Below are 20,747 nucleotides of genomic sequence, written 5' to 3'. Positions count from 1 at the left end.
TTTTAGCTAATGAGCAAAGCAAGCTATATTTTCTTCTTCTTTATGTTAATACTCTGCAAAAGATTGTGCTTCACAAGGTTAATTTCAAGTCCAAACTCACATGGGAACAAGAATAATTAGACTCATTTAAGAGAATTCTTCCCTCTGGCAGACGTGATTAAATTATTTATACATTATCTTTTCGTATAATTGTACCTGGAACTGTGTAAATGGGTTTTTTGTCTAACTTTCAATAAATTCATAATACATGTTTTTCAAGTTGGATACACCGCCTGCACCTGTGACAACAGAGAATGGCTCATTCTCAAAATGCTTCAGTGAGAAATTAATCCAGAGGGAAACAGAAGCAGGCAATTTAAAAGCTTCCACAACAACACCATACTGATTAAAACTCATCAACTGAAGAAATAAAATTAGTAAGACAATAAATCTTGGACTGAATCCTGTTACCCATTTCCACAGGAATAACTTCATTGACTGCAGTCATATTACACTAAAAATATGAGTGCTACTAAGATGAGTATTGGTTCCATGACATGACCCTTTATCTGTAATTTAATATTTCTTGCCATAGCTCCCAAGTCCCTCTCTGCTAAGGATTGCAGATTCTGGATAGAATCTGAAAATTCTACTTCATGCTAACATTCATTTCAGCTCTACTATGCTCTTTCTCTCCTTGATAGCAATAAACTTGAGAAAGTTTGAGATAATGGCATTTTAAAAGGCATTCCTGCTACAAAATAGTAACTTGTTTACTACAGTCCCAATTAATCTCTGTGGAGATCTGTGAAAAGACATGTTTGCACCTATTTTAAAATTTCTAAGTATCTCCAGTAGTTGCATTGCCTGGATCACTCTACAAACGCATGAATTGTGCTCTTTAATGTACTATTAAAGAATGCTGAAATGGTTTTTACAGGCTCATGACTTCACACTATTCTTTATCATTTGCAGTAACTCCAGTCCATTTTGTTTTTCTTTTTTGCAGTTCACTATACATTTTTAAAAAGCAACAGTATCCTAATGCCTCTGGCTATGTTTTTCCTTACCTCTGCAGAAACTAAATAATAGATATGGGTCTCTATTTAGGGACAACTGCATTAGAGAAGACAGAGGGCCAGATAAAGAAATCCATTAAAAGAATAATGTAATCACATACGTATTCATTCAAACTGTGTATGGACAGGAGTGATAAGTAAGAAAATTATGTATTCTGATTCACAAATTAATTTTTTTATTAAACAATAAATCTGCAGTGCAGTAATTATCCCAAGGCTATAGCTATGCTCAAATCACCTTAAATTAACTTCTTTAAAAGCAACTCCAGAAAAAGGAAGAGACTGGTTGTTGCCAAGAACGTAAAGGCCTCATCCTATTTTTTCACAGCCAGGCTCAAATCTTCCAATTTACTTATTTTAGAGGATGACTAGATAGGGAATATTTCCATAGCACTATCCCATGTCCTGACAACATTGATACCATACGCTCCAGCCACACACTGTTTGCTTTTGTTGCAATGTACATTTCAGCTGTATGGCAGGAGGGTCTCAGACAGGGATTCAATGCTAAAATACTGCTTAACTAGCTCTGATACTGCTCCTTTGGCTGGGAGTCACGCTCTGTCATCCAGTTCTCTCTGGCTGGCTGACAGTCAAACTCCTGAGACAGAAGTCATTTTAAGGTGGCAAGAATAGTTAAAAGCAACTGTTTCTGACAAGGATAAAAGAGTGTCCTCTAGCAAAACCAAACAAATGTCCTGAAAGTATTGAAAGACCACTTTTGCAAATTTATTCACTGTTTTCAGAGCTCCCTAAATCTGGACTTTGAGATGCTTAGAAGTCTTCCTAACGGATGTTGAGACTTCTCTGTATTTCGTGAAAACAAATAATCTGTAAGGTCCTTACAGACCCCACTCACACAGCCTTACTGTTATAATTATTATCTATTATTTGAATTACACAGCTAGTTATAACGACTGCAATCTGCACAAGATAATACATAAACATACAACTGTTCCTACTCTGAAAAGTTTAAAAGCTGTACTCAATTAAGATATTCTACAATAGATGATGAACAGATCAGAAATAATATTGTAACTGAACTGGACGTATTCTTACCTTAACAGGAGCTGAAGAACCAAGTCAGTGCCTGTTGTAGAAGCTAACAAGCTCTATGTTAGCGTCTACAAGACAAAGTCATTTAAGTGATGCTAAAAATGCAGTTCTCTCTTGGCACTTTACACTTGGGACACACAGAATTTTTCTTACAAATGAGTCTGTTGAGAGTTCATGAAAGGCTCCATTTACTATCAGGATTCTATGCAGTCAGAGAAGATGACAACTTAGGTTAAAAGAGAGTAGGCTTAGATTGGATGTCGGGGAAAAAATCTTTACTGTGAGTGTGGTGAGGCATTGGAACAAGTTGCCCAAAGAAGTTTGATGCTCCATCCCTGGAAGTGTTCAAGGCCAGGCCGGAAAGAGCCCTGAGCAACCTGGTCTAGTGGAAGGTGTCCCTGCCTATGGCAGGGGGATTGGAACTAGATGACCTTTAAGGTCCCTTCCAACCCAGGCCATTTTATGATTCTGTGATTCTATGGGTTTCCCAGCTACCACATTTCTAAAATCCTTATTCTGATGGTCATAGAATCATAGGGTGGTTTTGGTTAGAAGGGTCACAAGAGTTATTTTGTTTAAAACTAAAAATTCTTTACTTTAGGCCACATTTGACTACAGGGGTTACAAAGAACAAGTGCCTGATGCATTGTTTAATTACTCGCAGAGCCAGTGTGGTCCCCAGTCTAGCAGTCAGAGAATTCTTTCCTCCTTTTATTCTCTTCTTAATTATTATTTATCAAGTACTATGTATCCAATTAGGATGTACCAGTACAGCATCTCTAACAGTTTAAAGACAAATCAGGCTTTATGTGACCACTGATATATAGGAATGCTGCTTATCAGCTCTATTAAAATGATGATTGGGTTTTATTCTGTTAAGAGCTGTCTTTCTTCAATTTAATGTACATTAAAATATGCTTTTCCAGTGCATATGCAAGTTTAACATTGGAAGTCTCCCTAACTTGCTTGTACATGTGGGCAACGTGGGGTATGAAGTTAGTATTTTAACTAAAGAAGTGGTTACTGTTTAAGCCATCAGAGTTTAAGGCTTAATATTACAAACATCATATAAAGTAAATGCAAAGTGATGCATGAAAAAAATATAAAAGAGGCCAAAATGCATTTCATATACTTTTCTCTCAAAAAATATTGATTAAATTTACTTTAACTCTAATATTCGCTAACAAAGATTCAGTACCCTTCCTAGTTCTTGGATCTCATCCTCAGATGAGGTGTAAATGTGATATTTGGGAATTCAAGCTATACCTGACTACAAATCTGTGTCTTGATTTCCAGTTGGGTTTATTTTGGGTACCACTATTTGTGATCTTCTCAGTACAATCAGGAAGTCCTCCCAAAAACTAAAGAAAACACAAAATGTTTTTTACTTTCATAAGCCTAGCAAGAGGAAAATAAAAGAAGACTATCAGAATTTTTGCAGGCCAGTACTTTGGACAAGAAATAATGTATATGTACTTCACCCTGCCAGTAGGAAAACATCTTTCTTTTCTCTTCAATAACTACTATAGTTAGATCAAATAGTACAATCATACTTGCTTTCCCAGGTCCACAATACTAACTGAAAAAGCCCAAAATACTGTATGGAAGAGCCCAAATCAGGCAACCATTTAAAAACTTGATGCATTAGTTAAGCTTTAAGTCAGTATGGATAACACATGAAAACTTTAGACAGATATGAAAGACATCTCAGGCCTCCCTACAAACTAGAACTTCATTCTCTAGTTTTCTGAGACATCTGAAAAAGACCTCAGAAAAAGACTATATGAATTGCTTATACTTTCTGCCTACTTAATGCAAAGAATCTTTCCAGAAATGAGGGGCCATTTTTTATGATTTCAATAATTCTCTTAAGTACCCAGAAGCACCATCATAACTATACAGGACAGCACTTTGTTTTGATCCCGTCAGCAGCACTTTACGAGCTTTATGCTGGAGTTTGTCCCTATCCTGAGCCTCAGTATATGACCTGTGATCTGCTGCCACTCACACACATCTTTGCTGACATAAAAATAATAAGCATTGGGAATAAAAACTATATAAGAATACAGTACCTGCTACCAATCTATTAATTATATCTTAGCAAAACTGATTACTGAACTACACCAGTGTAAATGATCCTCAAGGTACCAGGTGATTTGGTATCTGCAGTTGCATAGGCAATTCCTAAATAATTTATTTTCAGTGCACAACTACTCTAAGCTGAAAGATCTCAAACTCAAAAATTAAAAGACAAAGTCAATGAAAACTGCCATTTTGCAGAGCTTTGAGAGTCAGATCACTTTAAAACAACCTGAAATAAATCGCAAATTGTTGCTAAATAGATAACAATGATTTTCCATCTACTAGAGTCACTTTTGAAATGAAGAAGCTTTCCTTTTCTTTTTTGCTTCAGATAAGAGTAATATAAATTGAAAATTCTTGGGAGACACAAGGAGGCTTAGGGACTACAACTATTTTCCTAAATTCATCATCAAATGGCTAAATGCTAAGCACCGGCAAGGTAAAGATTCATCTCTGTAGACAACCAAGTTTTTGCTTCTTACTACCTTTTGCAAGCTTAGAATTGTCATGTATTTTTGAAAAATGGCAAATTATTTTTCTCTGTCCATTAAAACAAGTGATCCCTAACAGAAAACCTCTGTTGGTACTCAGTGAAATTCCATCTCATTACATTCTGGAAGTTAAGAAATCTCTATAGAGCATTGATTTCTCCAAAAAAACCCATTTTCCTAGCATTTCTTCACCTCTGTTACCACTTTTACAGGATTTCTCTCTCCTGAAAAGTCTGTCACCTCACCTAATGCAGAATTAGAGTATGGATGGAAGTAATGGAAAGTGCGATCTCACTGGGCAACAGTCAGATTTTGAGTTAAAATTCCAGCAATCCTATTTGGCTCTCACAGTCTTTGTTTAACTGTGTATAAATTGGTGCTAAGACTAACCTCAAAATTCTATTGCAATTATTTTAAAATACTTTTATTGCAAAGCATTTAGTTGTGTGAAGTACGTCAAGCACTTCAGTAATTCAGAGGATCTCTATCATGACCAGTTTACAATGTAATGACAAGCAGATGAGAAATGACAATGCAGCAAAGAATCTAACAGTTAAGTATTGACATTTGGTGTAGTATTGACATTTCACGCAGTAGAATTTCATCTTTTTTATTTTTTATTCTATTTCCTCTACATATTGTTCTTCTCCATGGCTTTGCAAGATGGGGCACTGGAGCACTCAGACAGCATTTCCAGTAGTTTACCTCAGAGCACAGTTCAAAATTTATCAAAATGTTTATCACATAAAACCTTCAGTTGACAGTACTCAGGTGTGAGCTACATGTCAAAAATCTTTGTTACTGTCAATTCTAATTTGAAGAAGACCACTATTCTCCTGCTGAAAAAAGTGGAATCTAAAGAGTGCATCACATCAAGCCTAAGTCCAATCAGCTTGTTGAAACAGCTTTCTCCCCTCAGTTGTTCCCATAGGAGTGTTTTAATTAGAAGGGCAAGGTAATCATTTCTCAATAGTCAGACTAAAAGCTCACCAAACCATGAGATAGATTAGTATACCTAGTACCTCTGCAATCCCTTACTTCTAACTTACAGACCTGATTTTAGCTTTGCAGACATCTTCATTCTCCCTTAAAGGAGAGAGAGATAGACAATGCATGTGGGCAAAGGAGAGACTCTAGAAAGTAAAGAATAAAAGAAAAACCCAAATTTGAGGAAAAGCTACTCAAATATTGCTAGTAGCAACTAAGCTGGAATATGACTCCATGGTATAACATACACCTTTTAAATACATGATACAGATTGACAGACTTCTCTTGATAGAATAGGAAGTGCTAATATGTATTACACAGAGTTCTCAAAAGAGAAATTATGTCTGCCATCTCCCAAACAGAAAGTCTATTCTGCAGGAAAACAGTGCTGTGGGTGGGGGTGGCAGCAGGTTCTCACACAGTACAGACATTTTTTTGAGAGCACAGAAAAAGCATCCTTGTGCACACAGCTTGTGCACAGTCATCCTGGCTGAGGCATTTTTATAGAAACAGCCTTATCTTACTCAAGGGTATAAACTTGCTCCATAAATGCCAAGAGAATACTGCAGATCTGCTTTCAGCTTAGCATCCAAATACCAAGCACTGAGGTAGGTAACAGGGATTTTGCAAGGCTGGTTATCTTCCCCAGCCTAGGGGCTGCTCCCAGACCTCATATGCCCTATATATGCACTACATTCAGGTGCACAGTGCCTGCCACAGACTTGGTCTCCATCAGTGTACCATGTTATTTTGTTTTTTCTAATTCTTTTCCTGTTGTTGTTTACTTCTTAAGTAAATTCATTTTCCCAAGATGTGGTGCCTAACAATCTGACTATCCATGATATGCTTCAAATACCAGAATACATTAGACTATAAGAAGGCCCTATGGTGATTTGCTAATTAGCTTAACCCTTTTGGGACATAGAAGAAGGAATTTTTTATTAAAACAGGATAACCCTGGACTATATTGATCTGACTGAGAAATGAGTATTTTAGTCAAGATGAGTCTCAAGATGAGCACATGCTGGAAACTGCGATGTTGTTTCCATAGCAATGCCATGACAGCCTCTAGAGTGAAATAGTGTGCTACCAGGAAATGAAGGGAGTTCAAGTGCTATGAGCTACATAGTTCTGTGAGCAATCCAAATACATTCTCATAAAGAATATTTAGTGCAGCTAGATAGTCCAAAGATTGCTGCTGATGGCAAGAAAGCCTTATCAGTATGCTCCCAGCAGTCCTTTTTTTTCGTTCACTACACCCAAGATGACTTATCTAACGGCTTAAGCTATGGGCAACACTCCTAAGCCATTTCAGACCAAACATTAACAAATACAGCAACCTGAACCTTACTTCTTTTCCAATGCAGAATATCACCCATAATTAAGGACGGTGACTCTCACTCTCTATAACACAGCGAAACACATTAAAGCTTTTGCTGAAGAAAATCCTAATACATGCAATTATTTACCAGTTGATCTTCCCCCCTTCCTTTTCTCTCACCTCCTCCTCTCCCCTGCCTCCTGCTGCCCAAACGATACTGAGCAAATCTGCCTTCAAGTGGGAAGCAATGTACAGAAGTCTTGCATATTCCTCATTAAAATTTACACAGGCATAGCATAAACTCAGTTGTCTGCTTTTTAACCCAGTTAGTGTTTATGCTAATACAAAAGCAAACCAGAAAAGCACTAATTGTATTTTATTTGCCTAAGGCAAACATTCCAGTCAAATTCTGCAAAGCTGATCTAAAATACTTTCCAAAGACGATAGAAAGAGAATTCACTTAAGATCTCCATTGCTCTCTCTCTTTTCAAAGAAAGGAACAACTCTGAGAGATTTGTAAAACTGCTAAAATAATTGTTAGAACCCAACTGTTCTCAAATAAAATTCTACAAGACAAAGTACTTTACTTTCTCCAGCGTTTCCCATGCAATCTGTAAAGATGTTCAGACATGAGCTGAATGTCCAGAAGCTCTACCACTGTATTTGTTGTTTGTGTCACTGCCACAAACAGCCTCTTGGGTAAATAGATTTTAGGTCATTATACGTAGCAGTCCTGCCTCTGAGGGAAAGTAGAAAGACAAATACACATCCCCAACAGATCCCTTAATAACAAATGCCACTTCAAACCAAAATGTTTTCTATTTATTGTTTTGAACGTGTATTTCAAGGAATCAAGCCTTGAATGTAAAACAGCAAGATGCTTCATTTCCCTTTTGCATCTAGTAAAAAGATGTGAAGCAAGCATTTTTAAAACTACCGCAGCCTCCTCCTGCCTAAATGTGTAACAGAAGGCATCAAGCCCAGCAACATTCATTTATAATTTAAACTGTTTGCTTGGTAGAATTTTTTCACCTTAATATGTCTAGCCCTAATTGCAACTGGCACACACAATGTTTTTACCAGAAACTCATCAACTTCCAGGAGATTTCTACGTAACTTGGTTTTCTATGAACAGAAATGCAGTTTCAGGGACAGATGTTCTTATCCAGGGGAAAACATGTCTCTGCAATTTTACAAGGACTTAGAGGACTCTATATGGACAGAAAGATACCTGCGAAAAGACTGATCCAAGTTTAATTTACTCATCCCCAGTTATCATGGTCTCCCAGTTAATTTCCCAGTATGAGTAATATTCTGTAACTATCTTACCCACTTTGGAACATTTATGTCAACTTTTCTGTTTATCAAAAAATTCAGTAAAAGTAATCTGCCTGATGATCTGTTTTTGACAACTGAGTACAGAAACAGAACTGGATAGAGCCTATTTGACTCAGTCTACTCTCTTGAATTCACACTGGTATCCAGCCACAAAAGCCAATCTGCTACCACCATGGCCAGCTTAGCAAGAACATTTTGCCCCTAGCAAAATGTTACCTAGTGTTCTCTCCTATCACTGCCTAAACTCTCTCATCACAATCCTCATACATGTTCATTCAAGCGTATCTAAAAGAAGCAGCAATATCTGCATCCAAATCCAAGACAGAAATCCAGTTATCCCAGAGTCATCCATATAAGTATCCCAAAGCCATCCGCGTAAGTATCTCAAAGCCACTGTCTCAGATACAGCAAAAGTTTCCTATCCTAAAGTTCAGAAATATATTCTTAATTTCCCTCTCATCATCACTCTTAAGATCATACTCAGAAATTGAATCTATTACTATAATTTGTATCATTTTTTAAAAGTTAAATCAATTAATTGATCAGAAACCTTAAAACACATTTTATCAGTCAATATTCAACAATAGGAGCGTGTTAATGTTTGAAACAGAGTCCATGCAGCTGTCACCAAATGTGGCAGTTTGAACACACAGGAGTAGAAGCCATAAGATCCTAAACAGTTATTTAATTTCAAATAATTTTGCTATCCACGCTGTTCCAGACTTAGCCTGTTTTCCAGCTCTTTCCCAGAATATTGCTAGAATTTGAAACATCATGGGAGGCCAAGTGCTTCTGAAGCCTGCATACAAGTGTTTTCACACAAAGGGCAAATGAGATGTTGTTAATCAGGCCTATGAAATGTAGTTCTCATAAACAATTTCTTTGGTTTTTCTGCCTCAGTTTCCTCATCCACAAAATAGTAGACAAATTTATCTATCTACTAGTCTGTTAATCTTTTGTAAGGATAAACTGATCAATGTATATAAAGGACATGAAGATAAAAAGCTTTGCAGAGATGCTAAGAATTATTTTACACTAGCATATTCACAAGCTTTTGCTCTGATTATATCAATACTCCATAGCAAGTCTCTGATTTTCAAGGATTTACCCACATTTGGCACTTAAAAATTCATTTGGGGTTGATATTTCTGTCAGTAAGCTCTTACTGTGGGAAATGACAGAGAGGTTGCTGTGCTTGGTCTGACCCACTGCTCTGCCTTAGAAGAAAGAGGAGGATAAACAGTAGAGGAGAACATACAGTAAAAGTATCCAGGACAGAGATTGGAGCCGCTGTGAAGACACTGTCAGGAGCCACACTGCTACTCCACAAAAGCATAATGGCAAATAACTTTCCCATGCCATTCTTACTAAAGAATGGAAGCAGAGTTGCCTGGATATTGAGGCAGACACAGCTGGACTTTGAAGAACCACACATAAATTTTTCCTTTATGAATAGTCATATTAAAGAGGGCACCATTTAGCTTGCTTCATCTAGACAGGCGAAAGACAGAAAAACAATATGAGTTTGCAAACAAATAGAGGAGGTATTCACTACAATCCCCAGGGTAAAGACACCTGTCACTTGATCTGGCAAAGGTCATTTTTTAAGGACATTAAGAGCTGTTTGATTTAAAGAACATGTTTCCTGTGACATTCACAAAGCATGGGTTAAGTTTCACAGATGACTTGGCCCACAAAGGAAGAAATACAATCACTAGAGACAAGGAGAACACCCCATCACATTGGTGCTCTCTTTTAGGAAATCTCCCCTAGCAGGACAACTTCACTTTGACATCTAATAGTCCCTCAGATAAATCCATCGAGAAATATTCCTCTAACTCCTTTTGATCCACTCAAAAAGAAATCATCAAAGGAATACAACATTCTGAGCTGGCCCCATAACCTATTTCTCTTCTCACCAGCGTATTTACGTTCTGCAAAACACAGAGAATCACTTTTCTTGGCTACATTTCCTTTTGCTCCCCCTCCAAGCCACCCTGTTGCAGTGCGAGGGGCAGCCTCACAGATGGCTGGAATGATTCCACAGCATGGCTTTCAGGATAACATCAGCACTTGATACAGCAATGACTGCAATAATCACAGACACAACTCACATAAAGCAGCTGAGCCTTACCCCCAAACTGAGCATATCTCCGGCATTAGGCTTCAGGGAAGCAGGATGATGGAGAACTGGGGGCAGGGGCAGGGTAAAGACTGACCTTGCGGCAAAACAAGGTGGCGTAGCTCAGTGGGAAATGTCTATACTAGTACACAGTATTCTAGTCAGGTGGATAGTTACCATTCAGCTGGCATTAGTTTCCTATTTACTTGTCATTAACCAACTCCAAGACTGTTATTTTTCATATAAAATTCCCTGACTTTTGTAATCTCTTAGCTGTGTCTTACGATATCTGAGCATTTTCTGTTACAAATACTCCAGGGATTCTGATAAGTAAAGGTATATTTTAAAAACTGCAGAAAAAATATTTTAAAATAGCTCTCTTAAGCCCTACTAATAACATCAACACTGAGCAAGGAATCACAATAAAGGATACTGAAGCTCCTATCTGTGATTGCTAAATGCCAGAGGTTAATCCTGAGATCATCCGCTGACATGTACGTCTCACAGTCACTGTTGACGGATATTGAGTTGACATGATAGGTGTGACCATTAGCAAAGATTCTCCGGGGAGTGACTTCTACCATCAAATCCATAGGTTTCAATACAGGCACCTGCCAAAAAAAACAAAACACAAACCAGAAAGGGAGTAAGATTTTAAATAATCTTTTGCTAAGATGATGAGAATTTCAGTGGAGAGAAAGCATTCAAAGACTATGATATTATAAAACTTCTTGACAGTGTGCACAAGCTGAATTTCCCCATGGATGAATTGCTGGGCAAAGCCTTCCTTGCCAAGGAGGAAAGGAGAGACATAAGAACCATGGAGAGCCAGGCAGAGCCTAGACTACGGGAAGGGAAGGACTGGCAGCTGCCACACAACAGGCCAGTCCCACAACAGGAGCTACTGTCTCACATATGTAGGAGGGTCTGGCAAGCAGTGAAGTACTAATATTTTGCTAAAGAGTTTGCCATTAGTTGTAAACCACTTAACGGTATTTGCTTTCCTACTTGTGTCTCTCTTTCAAAAAAGTCAAGTGGTGAGAAGGTTATAATCTCAGAAAACATAATAAACAGAGTCTTGGAAAACAAAGCCAACATGTGTATTGACATATTGTACATACAGACCTACCCCTGAAAAGCCAATAGCACAGATTATCACTCATCAATGTGCCCTCTTTATTTCACTGTGTGTCACTTCAATGTCATGCTTCAAAAAGCAGACACTCAATTTATTCCCTATCAATAAAGCATTAAACAATGTAAGGCTGTGGCCCATGATTGGGACTATTCAGTGTTGTTGAACAAGCATTAGAAGCAATCTATCCTACATCAATCCACAAGGCAGTTTAAAGAGGAATATGGAGCAGTTACATATTTGAGTTTAGCCTTCTACTAATGGAACAAAACAATGGTTGACCCAAACTTTGAATTCTCAGACTATAAGCAATCTGGAAAGGTTTTGTTTGCCTAATCATACTGAATAGATAAATATTCCATTACCGTAGTCATTTTTACATTTTGGAGGCTTTTTTCACAATAGATAATATAGGCTTGTTTTGGAGATGGAGGTTGTTTTCAATAATAAAGAAATAGTAGGGTTTATACAACACAACCTCCCAGTTCTAACCTTTAGCCACTTCCTTTGCCAAAGCCCCTGGAGTGAATTCAGCCAATAAAATTTGAGAGCAAAAATCTAGTATGTTAACGTCTGGATGTTGGTCTCCTCTCCCAAGAAACAAGTGATGGGACAAAAGGAAATGGGCTCCAGCTGCACTGGGGAAGTTTAGACTGGATATTTAAATTTTTTACTGAGTTAGAACCACCTTCTTCTTACAGAAACAACTGGATTTTGGACATGGACAGCAGCTTACCTGCAGTGATGTTACTGTAGAAAGATCTTTAAGTTTTCCCTCTTCATCTTTTAAGTTGTACCCCTCTGGTCTCTTATCTCTTTCAGTAATTTTCCATAACTTGATTGTTTTATCTTTAAAAGAAAAGACAAACAACTATCAGCATAGGAATTATCAATGTGGTTACTCACCTTTCACAATATATTCCTTAAAGAAATTTTTACACCTTGGTTTAGACAAGTCCTGTGCTGAAACAGTCTGGGTCACTCCAATCTGCACATCCAGAAAATGTTGCCAACAGAAAAAATACCTTCAAACCGAGTCAGAGGTTCCTGGCAGCTGACAAACCATGTAGAGCATGTAGAGCACATGCTGCTCATGTATCCAACCCGGCAGTTTGCAGGTGGAACAAACCCAAACCACTCAATGCTCACTGCCGTAGCTCAGTTTGACAACTTGACTCTGCAAGGAAATAATCTTGATGCTAAAACCAGTTTGATATTAAAGCCAGTTTGATAGGCTACTTATAAACAGCACAAGAAGAGCATGGAGTAGACAGACCAGCCAAAGATCCCTGCCTGGCCCATTGTGGAAACAGGCAGTGGTGTACTGGTGTAACAACACGAGCTCCAGCAAATGAAAGGCTGTGTGAAAAATGAGACATTTCTTCCTCCTGAGGGAAAGCAATTGAGGAAGAACTGAGGGAAAAAAAAAACCCTAAGAGAACTGTGTTGTAATGCTAAGAAGTGGGGAGAAAAATATATTAATCTTGCATTGAATGGAATAAAATCTACTCTCCTTTTTTCATGATGAGAGAAGCATATGATGATAGAACAATGATGCCTCTCAAAGAGCCTCTGGAGCCAAAAAACATGTTTTAAACATTTCACATCGCATAGTAGCTGAAGCTGAAGATATCCCTGACATTGACTGTCCACTCCCACTCTGGCTGTGCTTCCAACCTGCCAACCCTAACACTTCCTAGACTGAAAAATCAATGCCAATTCTTCTCCTGCAAAAAACATCTGTCCTTGAGATTCTAACAGTTGTTTCGCTCATCTACTTGTGGAGCAGCCAAAGTCCTTCCAAAGTTTCTGCCCTTCAGCTGTCACCACAGCTTTTATTAACCTCAGCTCCTGCACCATTTCTGACTTCAGCCCACTCTCTTCCTTTCCCCCTCTGTCCTCAAGTACATAGCAGAGTAAAACTATTTCCTCAGTGTGGTTGATCCAAACATTCTTTCAAATGCTAGTATAAATCATTTTAAAGGCAGGATACATGAATTGATTTGCATTTCTATAGCAACTATAACTTTGAACTTTCTTCTTTCCAAAATCAATCCCTCCATTACTCGGGTTATTTTACTATTATGCATCTCCTAATGATATTGATATGTTAATTTACAAGCAAAAAAGAAATTACAACTGATCAATCTACAGAACAAGAAGTTACTTCAATCTGCAACTAAAAAGGTTCATTTAAATATTCAATAAATTTCATTTGTATTGTATATCACATTAATTAATTACTAAAAATACATATAGGCCATATCCACTTGGATTTTTATTACACGTAAACAGTGCAGACAAAAATATATAAATACAGCAATTGTAAAATGAATTATAAGAAAAAATACAAACAATTTTCCATTGTTGGACTTGACTGCTATTAATCTATCCCTTTCCGAGTGAAAACTATTTTAGTAGCAGTTAAGGTTATCACATGTTGGTTTTCTTCTTCTTCATCCACCTCTGGACTTTAAGTACTCCTTAGAAATTTTAAGTATGCTTATATTTTGCAAAATAGAAAAACCAGAAACATTTCTGTGAGGTTAAGCATTCAGTTTCAAGGGGGTTATGAAGTTAAAATTAATTAATGTCTGGTAAGCAGTCTGAAATCCTCAGATGAAAGGATCTGTATGGGCCAAATTCTGATCTACGCCATGTAGCTCACATCGAAAATTGCCCCAATTCATTCTGGTACAGAAGATACCAATGAGTCATAAAAATTTATTATTATAGTACAAAATCATTTCAGTTTACAGTGCAAAGTACAAAACTGCTAACTGCAAGCACTGCAAATCCACAGAGGGATTTGAAAGCCGTGGTGGTTTCCTTCTGCCTCCACTAATTAAGATGCTGCAGTCAAAGCTAAGCTGATAACCTGTTGATAACACGTGAACTGGAAAGGAACCAAGATCCCCTCTGGGAGAGGTGACCTGTGCAGGAACAGCTTCAGACAAAAGTCCTCCTTAGAATGACAGAAACAGATCTGAGCAGGTGCAGTCCTGCCAAGTCTCACATATTGAGGGTTAGATTTAGACCAGCTCTCCCCTCCCGGACAGCAGGATGCTCCTTCCAGCAAATTCAGTGGGCACTGTCCACCTGTGCCCGTGGAAAGCAAGGATGTTGCATCACACTTCTCATTTTTCTGAACAAAACTGTGCTTTAGATCCTAAACTACAAGAAAGTAAAATAGCAAAAATTGCACTCAAATAGCAGGCTCAGAAATTAGTAAACAAAACCAGTATCGAAGGTATTTCTACAACCTGTCCAGTATGAGCATGTGTAACAGGTAATGCCTTCGTTCTCTACAAGTTAGGAAACATACTATTATCCCTTTTAAAAGGCATGGAATTGGTATACATTGTCAAAGACTTCTCACAGGTAATCTGTGAGACAGTGAGTAATCCATCACAGGCTGTCTGTATCCTAAAGTTAAAACCATCTTTAAGAATATGCCATGAGGTGAATCTTCAGACTTCAACCCTGGCGTGCCAGGAAGCTAGGAATCCTCCTTGGCACACACAAATGTTTTGCAATTCAAAGCCAAAATCCAAAGCCTATGCCAGTGGAACCATTTCTGTTCTACTCACAACAAAGAGGTCTGCTGATACGCTCCAGAATTAAGAAGGAGGAAAAACAGAGGCCAAAGTATTTTGCCAGGTCCTAGGCTTGCTCGGTGTTGGTTGAAACTGGATTAACCCACAGCAGCACTGATTATTTCTTCCTTTCTCCCCTCCCATCACGGTATGAACCAGAAGACTCATACAAAGGTCTACTAGGCCAAGTGTAAAAGAAGCATATCTGAGGACTTGGCTGTATTCCTCTGTGTTTCTAAAACAAGCTTTAAAATGGAAAGGGAGAGATTTACTTTTAATAATCTGGTTTTGTATCATGGACTTGGAAGAAGCCGTCTTAGTTATCTGAAGAAAGAAGGGATATTTTGACGATGGGAGAAGAGCAGAAGTAAACTCCCAAACTTCATAATAAGCTGACTAATCATTAAATTAGCACAAATCACCTATCTGTAATAGATACTTTTCATTCCAAATAAGCAACAGTGCCCCCAGAAAGTCAAAGACAACCTTAAGGAAAACAAACTACAAAACATTAAAAAATTGTTATCTGTGAATTATTGTAAATATTATTTAATGCTATAAATTTTAGCTAGAAGTAATCACTTTGCCCTAAAGTGTCAATTCCCAGAGGTGAGATTACACTATATTTTTATCAGCAATTCCTACTTACGCTCAAACTTCCACAAGAAAAATTATTTTCTTATTACAATGAGATCTAAGATTTAAAATTGGGTATTTTGTCTCATGCATCATCTGCAGTAATAAAGGTTGAGGGTGTCCAAATGCTTCCTAAATGACACCTGTGTATGCTAAGTTACATTCAGTTTCTTCTCCCTATTTCACATCCTCATATCCCCTCTTAGGAATAATACTGCCTGTATAAATCAATAGTCAAACATTTTAGAAATATGAGTCAGTATTAATATCCTATTATTATTCCTCCTGCCTTCCAAAGATTTGTGTAACTCTTTAAAACTTAAATAAACCATTCTGATCATAACGAATGAAAAGAAAAAGAAATTCATCTCTCTCACCTACCTTCATTTACACATCTATAAATAATAAAGGTTATGACAAATACAGCAGACAAAATTCCAAATTCCCAGTGAAATGCAAGCTGCTGAGTGTGGTGATGCCTTTGTCACAAGACCTATTTCAGGACAGCACTTCATAGAAAAATGGATAGCTCTCTAAATGTCAATGGATAATCAACAGGAAAAAGGTTATGATTCTATGAGTAAAATACATAAATAACAGATATCAGAGTCAGTATGAGTCTTGGCAAACTCTGAAAGAGGAAATTTCTAAAACAGTAGATTAATATGAATAAACATATACCATCAGCACTAAAACAAACTACAGCAAACACTGTACACTGTCCTGTACACTCTCATCTATCTTACCATTTGTTGATAGAAGGGAGTGAGCTGCATTTTGCTGTGGTAACCACTTGATCTTGTTTATTTTTTCTTCTATCTCCAAGCTCTTCAAATAATCAAATTCAGGTTCATGGCTCTGGAAAGTGCTGTAAACATTGTACTCCCCCTGATTGTAAGGCTCATTTTTACTCTATGGAGAATAAGAACAAAAAAAATATGAGGTTTATGAGAGCAATATTTCTTCATCTCTTAGGAAAGGTGTATAGGCAGTCTTATAAATATAAAAATATTGGAAGTTAATTTAATTTCTCATTTAAAACATGATATTGACAGACTTGTTTCAACAGGAATGAAATTTCCTCTAAGTATTGAAGCAGCATTTAATAATAGACAGAATTTTTGAAGGAATGTCAATTATTCAGGAAAGATTTGTAAAAAAGACATTGCAGATGGATGGAATTTACAAGTGAAACATAAAGGTACCACAGAGAAGGTATTGTTTTAAATGGAATGGTTCCATCATCAGGCAAAAGCTATTAAAACAATGCAGAAGTAAAACAAAAATAATTTTCTTTTTTCTTATTTTGGAATTTTGAAACTTTGAAGCATTTTTGTTTGGGACAGCAAACTTAGAAGGAAAAGATCCCTCTTTCAATTCCTTTCTAAACAGGTGATATTCTGTTTTACTGAATCTTGAGATTATAAACAAGTTTTTTAATTCAATTCAATTAAAGTATTAAAACTTAATCCAGGTTTTATCAAACTATTAAGGACTACATTGGTAACTCACATACCTCAGGTTCCCTTTGGAATATAACAACTCGACCCCCCTTGTCACCAGTAGCCAGCAGTTCTCCAGTGTGGTTGAACTCAACTGTAGAAATAATATCAGCTGGAGGAAGGAAGAGAAAAAAGGCAAACTTTAGACTGCTACTACAACACAAAGCCACTAAAAATATGAGGCACTTCACAAAAAATGCAACAAATGAGGGATTTGAAGGGATACAGATGAATTCAACAGCAAGTCACTGATGCAAACAGGCTGCATGCCATTAGAATCTGAGGGTGCTACACAATGAAACAAGTGCAAACATTAATGAGGTAAATTTGTGTTTCCAGCACATCTGCAAATTGGGACTGGAGCAGCTCTCTGGAGAGGCTGTGCTTCAAGAAGAGCCATCTCAGTACTGGCAATAGCAACAAAAGTGGCCTCCTGCTATTTCCTCTAACAAGGACAATATAACATCTCACTCCCGTTGCATGTATTATTTACTCTGCAACCTTTATGAGGGTTTTAACATAAGCCCCTAGCACTAGTTTTCTCAAATATGTGTTTTGAGTCAAGAGTGCAAAAGCAAAGTACATGTACACTGTCCTACCACTGAGGAATGAAGGCAAAACCAGAGCTGTTCACTGTGCAGTGCTGGCAAGAGCCCATTCAAATCACTGCTTTCAGAAAATCATTTCAGCACCATAAAAATGTGTCATCAGACGACAAGAAAGCTTACTCTTTCTAATTTTCAACAACTTTCTGTAAGCAATTCTATCAGCTTGAACAAGAAACCTCATCAAAACCGGAGGCCAGTCTTGAGCACAAATTACTACAAAGTGAGGATGAGAGGGAAAGGGAGACTGGAGGAGCAAGAGAACTGGTGCTTGTGTTTGAATGACAGTACATGCTGGAATCATAATCCGCAGTTAATCCTACACTATTAGCATAATTTAAATTAAAATGCCTAGTGCAATAGTAAATTAAGAAACCATCATATATACAATCACAGGCAAATGCAGGGTATTACTCCGAGACTGCATGTCTGAATCCTCTATAATGATCAGTATTCACTCATCAGAAACATGGGCCAGATTTTAGAAGCGTCAGTAGTTAGGAGCTCCCCTTTAGGCATAAAAAGCTACAGTTTCCAAACACGTTCATCATCCATCAGTTTATACTGAGAACAATGAAGTGATAGTGGCTAAGCTCTTTTGAAAACCTAGCCCCAAATGAGTTCACAAAAATTCAAAGGAATTGAAATAACAAGTGGATGTACCATTTACTTGATACATTTTATGAATTGAAAACATCTGTTCCCATTATTCTTTTAATAAACTAGCAGTTCAGTGTTAGAAAGCGTCTATTGCCAGTAGCTCTCATCAGCAACACAGCCACCCAAAAGCCAGATTCTTACTCAAATATTAAAAACAGTTTATCATCTAAAAAAGGAAAACTTTACTCCAATCACAGTGAAGAAAAATATCTTATTTTTTTAAAGAAACCTTCGCCATCAAGTCCTTCTAAATCAAACCAATCCTCCTCCCTTTTTCCTCCCCTACTACCTATATAAAGGAAGAAAAGGGAATCCTAAAGCATGTAATTTTCTTGTGCGTTGAATAAAATCTATGGATGTGTAGACTTTGAGAAAAATGAAGACTTACAATATTTTGGGTCTGAACCAAAAGCTTCTCAAAGGTAATGGCATTTGATTTTAATGTGCACTTCCACAGGCTGCATAATTCATAGGTCATAACCACAATAGCTCTAAACTTACTAGAGTACAGAAGAGTAGAGAGACTCTGGTTATGATTGGTGATGCTCCGGGGCTTGGGATGGGTTGAGTTTGAAAAAAATTGCCTTTTTTATTTAATCTAAAAGTCTAATCAACTTCTCTGGTGTGTAAAGTTCATTCATACTGCTTCCAATGGAAGAACACTTCCTGGCTGTTTTGTTCTTATCCTGCAGAATTCACACCAATAATAGGTGTGGTCTCCTGCTTATAAAATGATACCTGCATGATTTTACTCATTTAAAGCTGTATCTTACCCCAATCATACAGGCAGAACTGCAGCGACTCAACTGGAGAGCCAAATGCAGAGGGAAGAATGTAGTATCTATTAAAATACATGTGTGTGCATGAGTCATGCACATGAGATGTTCTCAACACAGGTCACAGAAGAATCAGATAAAATAACTGTGCAAAAGGAATGAATGGCATTTGAACATATATGTGTGAATACATTTGCTATCGGCCTGTCATTAAAATATCATACACAATTAAGTGATTATTGTTTAAGGAGCCAATACATTAGGTATCTGTGGGCACCATGCAGTGATGTTGTTATGAGGCAAAATTCTCATCCCCCCCTCCAAGGTGCTTCTTCCAGATACATCTCTCCTTTCTATTAGAAAAACTAATTCCGAACTGGAAACTACCTATCACTTTTAAATTAACTTGTTCTGAAAAAGAGCAGATCCAATATTATGACCTTACAGACATGTAGCTTGTTGGTAAAAAATTATCCTTGAATTGGAAAATCACTTTTATTGATCCTGTAAATAACAGCTGAAACTAACACATGTCCTCCCACCCCCCCAAAAAATAAAATTATCCAGCATATCTGTTCAGCAGGTGAACATTAGTCATGCTGTTTTCATACAAAAGATTAGCCAGGCTGGCTCTTCCTAAGACAGAGGAGGTAGGAACAGAATCAATCAACAAAGCTCTTCATACCCTTCTGCAGAACACTCCCCTACGTATTTATTAATGCTGTAGCAACATCAGCCACTGTGGTCTCAGTCCTACAGATTCTTCCATTGCAGAATGGCCCCCTGAGCAAACAGAGTAATTAACTACCAGATTTCACTCTCTCCAGGATATATAAATGCACCACAATGGAAAAGCTGATGAATTTGCATGTACAGTAAGCCCTTGGCAAGGGATGGCAGAGATGAAAGACTCCTTCCAGTCTTCTTCTGCACTACACCTTCCATATCTCTGCTGGCAGTGCCAAGCTTTGCACTAACAATTAGGATTATCAGAGACAAAGATAATTTACCTATTAAGAATAATTATGGGTAATCTCAATGCCAACAGCTGAGCATTTCCAATCAAATCATAAATCCCAACTTTTATCCAACATTAATCTTCTTCCTCCATTTTAAAACACTCCATTTTGTCTATGTAGAAATATATATAAACTTGGATTTGAAAGTCATAATGCTCAATATTTTCACTTAAAATACAGACACTGACTGAGAAAAGCAAGCACAAAACTTTCAAAAGATGAAAATACTCCAGGGGCCTAAACTCCTGGTTATCTGGTCCACATCCAGCCACAGCAAACTGTTCCAGCAGGTACAATGCATTATAGACTTGAACTCACAGATTAATTTTACATGTTCATTGGAAGACGTCATATTACTCTACA

At 37.4% G+C, this 20,747-nt stretch overlaps 1 protein-coding gene across 9 annotated transcripts in view; it reads right to left on the bottom strand.

Annotated features, from left to right (window-relative positions):
- Positions 1-20,747, bottom strand: part of PPP2R2C (protein phosphatase 2 regulatory subunit Bgamma) — a 193,481-nt gene that overhangs the window by 39,293 nt on the left and 133,441 nt on the right. For all 9 annotated transcript variants that reach the window (XM_027686495.1, XM_027686496.1, XM_027686503.1 and 6 more), the window contains 4 exons: positions 17,339-17,436; positions 16,569-16,734; positions 12,327-12,439; positions 10,889-11,066 (listed from right to left, as the gene is read on the bottom strand). In XM_027686495.1, coding sequence (XP_027542296.1) covers positions 10,889-11,066; positions 12,327-12,439; positions 16,569-16,734; positions 17,339-17,436 — 555 coding nt within the window. The remainder of the gene's footprint in view (positions 1-10,888; positions 11,067-12,326; positions 12,440-16,568; positions 16,735-17,338; positions 17,437-20,747) is intronic.

Source organism: Neopelma chrysocephalum, unplaced genomic scaffold, assembly GCF_003984885.1.
Source record: "Neopelma chrysocephalum unplaced genomic scaffold, ASM398488v2 Primary Assembly neopelma1_71, whole genome shotgun sequence".
NCBI classification, from domain to species: domain Eukaryota; kingdom Metazoa; phylum Chordata; class Aves; order Passeriformes; family Pipridae; genus Neopelma; species Neopelma chrysocephalum.
Note: the sequence above shows the minus strand (reverse complement) of the source record. Positions and strands in the feature narration are given on the sequence as shown.